Raw genomic sequence first — 6653 nt, 5'->3', positions numbered from 1 at the left:
TAAATTAGTGTCAACAAATTTTGACATTTTTATAGCCTATTAATGATCATGGTACACTGATTAGGGAACCGAAACATGATCTTATTTGGGTATTGATACGGTTATCTTCACAATTAAAATCTGAATTTTCAAAAAAGTAGTCTTGGCACGTTTACTCACTAAGCTGATGATATATTATTTCTGGTTTATTTCTTTTAAATAAACCGGATACATTTGATTGCAAAGAAAAGCCGTTTAGTAGTTTACAAATTGTAACAACTCTTTATTTATTTAAAATGTACAACAACCGAATTAAATAGTCGCTTAGTGTTTTTTATACACGTTTATAAATTAGCAGAAATACAGACACACTTTATAATGTACACGAATTCACTTGAAAAATACAACACATTTTAAGGAACTCAGTTGATGTTTATTCGAATAGCGTCTCCGATAAACTCACTCACGACTGCAACCTCTGCCACTATTTATAACACTGTCATCTGCACTCTAGATTGTTCTTTAACTGTCAAAGCTCGTATATTCGAAGCCTAGAGCACACGCCATCTCTGGTGAACTTTCTACAATGTTCTTTAACTGTCGAAGCTCGTATTCAAGTACAATTTCGTAACATATGTACATGAAAAGTTATAGGAATTTATTGGGGCACTAGTTTGCCTGCTATAAGTCCTTAAATATGTAGTTACATGTGTATATAAATTGATGTGATTATACACACACATACACATAGTGATAAGAGTGGGTGTGGGTGGGTGTATGTGAGTACATTTACAGTTCCATTTACACTCGCATACATCCATGTAAAGATACACGCATACACTAACTTAAATGATGTTAAAATGGCAATTTCGTGTTATGACTTTGTAAAACATCATTTCAACTAACAAATACTCACATAAATACACACACACAAACATTTTCTAATGCATACATCCATAGATACAATGTATTCTTGTATGTTAATGTGTGTGTTTGTGTGTGAATGTGTTGGGAAAAATGGCATACAACCACAAACATTTTGTGTGAATTATGATTTTTTAAGACATTTTAAAAGATCAAAGGTCTTTTGGGTACAATATTTAAAATGTATCTTCGTATATTTATACATATAAAAAGCGAACAAGACAAGCCATTAGATATCTTCATAATAGAAACAAAGCAGCCTCAACAAGTTCTCACCAGGGATTGTTGTTGGTCTTTGTTGACTTTTCGTTATTCATCGTCATTATATCGTCATCTTAATACCCGCCTAAAGAGGTGTCTTTTCTACTGGCATTTTTTTTTTTTTGCCTCTCTGCTAAAAATTTAATCTTGTCATTTCCTCTTTTATGTCAGCAAAAAGAATTAAGTAGCGACGACATCTTCTTCAATTAAACTCAGAGATAAGTCTTGTTTTGATGACATGTTTTATAAGCAAGCAGTGGCATGCCACCAGCCAGCTACACATTCATAAATAATATGCAACATTTTTTTTTTTTTTTATTGTGAAGAGTGTTAAATGTATTTTTGGTTTTTTATTCGTTAAAGGTCATACAAACACGATTTTTATGACTGCATATGAAGGGTTTTAAGATTGTCTCTGTTTATATGGTTACATTGCCAGCAGCCTAATCCTCCTGCAATCATTGCCATAATTGGCTTTGCTTAGGCAGGGGGAAATAAATTCGAGATACATATTTAATAATTAAAATGAAAATGTTTGTAATGTGTAGTAAATTAAATTTTGAGTGCATTTGAAATTAAAATAAATGTTTTTTAAATTGCTAAATATTTTAGTATGTTTCGATTATAATTCGAATTCCTCCTCCATAATCTACTAATGCAAGCAACTTATTTATCAGTAAAAAAATTAATCATTCAACACTAAATAAATAAACAATAAAAAAACATAGTTTTAAATTTAACGCCAATGTGATATAAATGAGAGCTAAAAATATTCGGCTGTGCTACAAAATATTTTTTTTTGTTTTTTCAAAATAGTATTTTAAATTATTTTTTTATTTTAATTTTTTTTTAATTTATTAGTGAAAAAAATTTATGACATATGAATTTTTTTTTTGGTGAAAAAAAAAAATTTGGGTTAAAATTTTTTTTCCGATTTTAACCCATTTTAGGTCCAACTTACTATTCCCGTCGTTGCAAAGAACTTTGAAATATCTATCAGTTATCCATATTGTCTATATTATGAATTAGTAATCCAGATATAGATCAAAAATAAATTAAAAATCGAGGGCCGATTTTCTCAATTTTAAATAGTAACCGAACCGGGTCTACAGCGGATATATTGATGTATGAATCATGTATGTAAGTTATTTGGGGGTTACGGAAAGTTGATTTCAACATACAGACGGACATTCATGTATTCACAGAATATATACATATGTATTTTATTACGGTATGTCACGAACAATATTAAATTTGAATTATTTTAAAATCATATTTAAATATGACGGAAAGATATTTGGTTTAGTGTAAGAAATTAATAGAAAAAAACCTTCCATGATACATGTATGTACCTCAAAATCACTTCCCTTTTATATCACGTACGCTCGATATTTATATGCTTAATTCGCTCGACATTTTGGACAACAAAGTTGCAAATGTACTTATTTTTTTTTAAATATAGTATCCTCAAATACCAAATAATTTTTCAGTTACTCATATTTATAAAAATCTAAAAAAATAAAATAAAAAGAAAATGGGAAAAACATTAAATTTTTTCATGGATGTCTCACATTTTGGTTCATTATTTCGTTTATCTATCATATATCTATCTTCTATATATATAAAAATGAAATGGTCCATGTATGTAATGTCATCACGAGAGAACGGCTGGACCGATTTGGCTGATTTTTTTTATTCTATTCGAAAATTTCAGTAGATGGTTTGTAAAGAAAAAAAATTAAAAAATTCCGGCTAAAACCGGTTTTTTGAATCCAGTCAACTGTAATAAAAAAGTCCCCTAAAGTAAGCAATACAAATTTAAATATTTTATTTGCAAATAAATAAGAACAGGCAGGTGTATGTGGGTTGGAGAAACTTGAAAAACTAACATTAGTAAATGGCACCGGGCGAAGCCGGGGTGGTCAACTAGTATACATATAAAAATGAAATGGTCCATGTATGTAATGTCAAAAAGATGTGGCATTGTTAGCTGAATATTTTGAATATTTTCATAACTTTTCATTTTGAATATTTTCAAAGCTCATTTTAATGGAAATCTAAGATAGAGGATATTGAATATAGTCTGTCGGTTTAATTTTTACTGTAAATACTTTAAACAAACCGCATAAAGTATAAAAAAATATGAATGTTTACTACAATTCCAGAATTTCCATTGCATTTATTATATCTAGTGCGTTAATTAAACAATTACAACTACAAAAAACTGGTGAGATAAGAAAGTCAACCAAAATAATTTCAACTCCCCTCACCTCACTCATAGACTCTAAGATACAATCTAAACTAAACAAAAGAACTCTTTATGTGGTTGCACATCAAAGTTTTCAATAGCTTACAAGTCTGACTGGAATAAAATCGAATTCTTTATCAGCTGGCAGCATTTCCAAAAATGATAAGATAAAATAAACGGTCGCTGTACTATGGCTAAAACTACAATCAGAATATTTAGTATCGATTAAACTTTAATGGCGTAAAGAAATACGGACTAAATATTCATAATGATTTGTTAATAATACAAAAAATTAAAAACAATTAAAGTCAGATAATAAAAGAAATAGAAAAAAAAACTGTTCAAAGTTTAAACAAACTTACAAAATCAAACACATAAAGAGATGGTGACTAATCGCAAATCATGGCTAATAATAACTGCACTGGTTGTATCATTGTTATGCGTGGAAATTTCTTCGGAAGCCATAGAGGCCAATGATATTGAACTCTTTTGCTATCCGGAATTACATAAAAATACCCGCAAATCGTGTGAATGTATCAGCGAAGGTTCTGCGCCCTGGGGCTTACGCGTTCTCAATATTGACTGCAGTTTCAAGAGTTTGCTGACGGCAGACTTTTCCGAACTCTTGCCTCCTTCTGTAGATCGTTTGGATTTGACTTGGAATCAATTGGAACGAGTGCCAATGTTGGCCAGTGACAGTTTAACTCTGCTGAATCTAATGCACAATAACATTTCCATGGTTATGGCAAAGAATTTCGTTAAAGTAGCGAATCTTCGGGAACTGTACTTGAGTTGGAATAGTATACAAACCATAGAGCCCTATGCCTTTTCCGATCTACCCCATTTGCAGGTGTTGGATTTGTCGCACAATAATTTGCACAATTTGGCTTTTCAAATATTTTTACCGCTGCAGTCGTTGGAATCGTTGTATTTGTCGTGGAATCGTCAGCTCAATCAAACAGAGGGCATACAAGAATTGGACTTTTATCAGACATATGGTGTGAATAATAAACTGCGTACTTTGAAATTGAAGGCCTGTAATCTAAACAACATTGTGTTGCCGAAGAATGTGGTTTTGAAAGAATTGGATTTAAGACGAAATTCATTGACTGAGGTGCCACAAAATTTGCCTGAGGGTCTGGAGCTAATAGATTTAAGTGAAAATCTGTTTGAGTCTTTATTGGAATCGGACACAAAACGTTTGATGCATATACACGAGTTGTATATGGAAGATATGCCTCGTCTCGTCAGCATAGAAGAAAATTCACTGGTGCCTTTGGAGTCTTTGGAGAAAATAAGTTTCCAAAACAGCCGCAGTTTGGTGGACATGCACGAGTATTCGTTTGGCCAAAATGCCACACGCTCACCCAAACTTCACTCGATGATATTTCGCGGCACTGCTCTGCGTGGTTTCAATAATACTTTGTCTCCTATATTCTTCCAACTGGCCACCCTGGATCTCAATGGTATGCCGTTACATTGCGATTGCAATTTAGTGTGGCTTAAGGAGGTGCGCATTGAAACCAATGGCCGCTGCTTTAAGCCCTCCCGTTTGAGGGGCGTACGTTTGGCCAAGGCCAATCGCAATGATTTCAGTTGTGAACGTTGGCCACGCTGGGTTTATGGCATAATTGTGTTGGCTCTCATCGCTCTCTGTTCCATTTGTATTTACTTTATTGTGGTGGGTTTGCGGCCAAATGGCGGTGTCACCATGCGTCGCAAAGTTGGTGCTGGCAGTCCATATGCTCGTGTCACAATAGAGCCCAACCGTCAGGAACATTATTAACATTTTATATTATTATTATTATTATCATTATTATGTTGAATGAAAAACCACATGACATACACACACACATATGTATGTATGTAATTAACGTTTATTTTAATTAAACACATTTTGTATATAATTTTTTATTTTTTCTCAGGATATGTATTTCCTTTTCAAACAACAATATAAATTTTAAAACAAAAAAATAAATTATTTATTTACTAACTAAAATCCTTTTTACATATATTGTTTAATTAAGTTTTAAATTTTGTGTGTAAAATAAATTTTAAGCTATGCTGACCTTAACTAGTAGAATTTCAATATTATACAGTTTTGTTTGCTCTTTTATTTCATAATCCAGTGCAACTAGACTCAAACATTACTAAATTGCGTAATAATCGTCTATATGTTTTAAATAATGTGCCATAAATCATATGTCCGCTCACGGTTCGAATGCGTAATAAGAACTGAAAACTTATTGCAAACATTTTTCAGAATAAAAACAAAATATAAATTCGCTCGAAAATCGGGGCTGATCCGTAAAAATTATCTGTATCCAAAATGTTGAAAATTCTCTAAAAATGTTGTTATAACCAGGGAAACCAAAATATGCAAATGCATATTTTTTCTGGTGAGTCTAATGAGCACATGGATAAGATATTTACACGTTTCAGAATTATTTAAGAATTTTGGCATCGATTTGTTAGTGCATATTTTTGCATATTTTACCCTTAAGTGCTTTTTTTTGCATATATTTGTTTTAAGAGCATATTTATGTCATATTTTGCGTTTTTAGAGCATATTTTACTGTTTAATAGCATATTTTGACTTTATCAAAAACAAATTTTGTCTTACTTATTTTTCGCTGTTGCGTTACAGGTTTTTACTTCCTTTGTTTAAAATAAGCTCTTTTTTAATAATAGCGCCATCTAAATATCAAATTTTAGTTCTAATTCAAACTTAACAGTTCTAAGTGTTAATGAAATATTGTCTTTTAAATTTGCTCCTATAACATCAGTTGATGTCGAAAGAACATTTTCTATGTATAAAAATGTTTTCAGATCCAATAGACAACGATTTTTATTTGAAAATTTAAGTCAATATTTTGTAATTTATTGCATAATAACCTTAATTGAAGAAGTGACTTTATATTTATATAAAATATCATCAAAAAATACCTCTCGAGGCCTTTTCATAGCTTATTGTTTTTATGTTGTATTTATTTTTTGTTTTACTTGTTTTAGTTTATGTTATTTTTGTTTATTTTATGTTACTTTGCCTATTTAGAAATGAATTGTATTGATTTTTTTAAATAAAAGTATATTTTTTGGTTAAAAATTATGTAAAAGCTTGTTTTTAATAGCATATTTTTTTAAATTTTAAGAGCATATTTTAAAGTTTTTACTGACCGTTAATCGGTCAGCCGATTAATTTTGTTCGAATAATTTAAAATTGACTATTTTCAAATAACAA

General features: G+C 30.8%; 1 protein-coding gene across 1 annotated transcript; it reads left to right on the top strand.

The window, feature by feature from the left end:
• The first annotated feature begins 3743 nt into the window (after positions 1–3743).
• Positions 3744–5411, top strand: LOC135960331 (leucine-rich repeat neuronal protein 2). The gene has a single exon (XM_065511598.1). The coding sequence runs from the start codon at positions 3795–3797 to the stop codon at positions 5196–5198; it is 1404 nt and encodes a 467-aa protein (XP_065367670.1). The 5' UTR covers positions 3744–3794; the 3' UTR covers positions 5199–5411.
• Positions 5412–6653: the final 1242 nt, after the last annotated feature.

Source organism: Calliphora vicina, chromosome 5, assembly GCF_958450345.1.
Source record: "Calliphora vicina chromosome 5, idCalVici1.1, whole genome shotgun sequence".
Classification (NCBI taxonomy): Eukaryota; Metazoa; Arthropoda; class Insecta; order Diptera; family Calliphoridae; genus Calliphora; species Calliphora vicina.
The sequence above is the reverse complement of the archived record's forward strand: the minus strand, read 5'-3'. Positions and strand labels throughout refer to the sequence as shown.

What these genes read in the sequence shown, in the direction of transcription:
- LOC135960331 (XM_065511598.1), top strand. Translation starts at nt 3,795, where the DNA reads ATGGTGACTAATCGCAAATCATGGCTAATAATAACTGCACTGGTTGTA.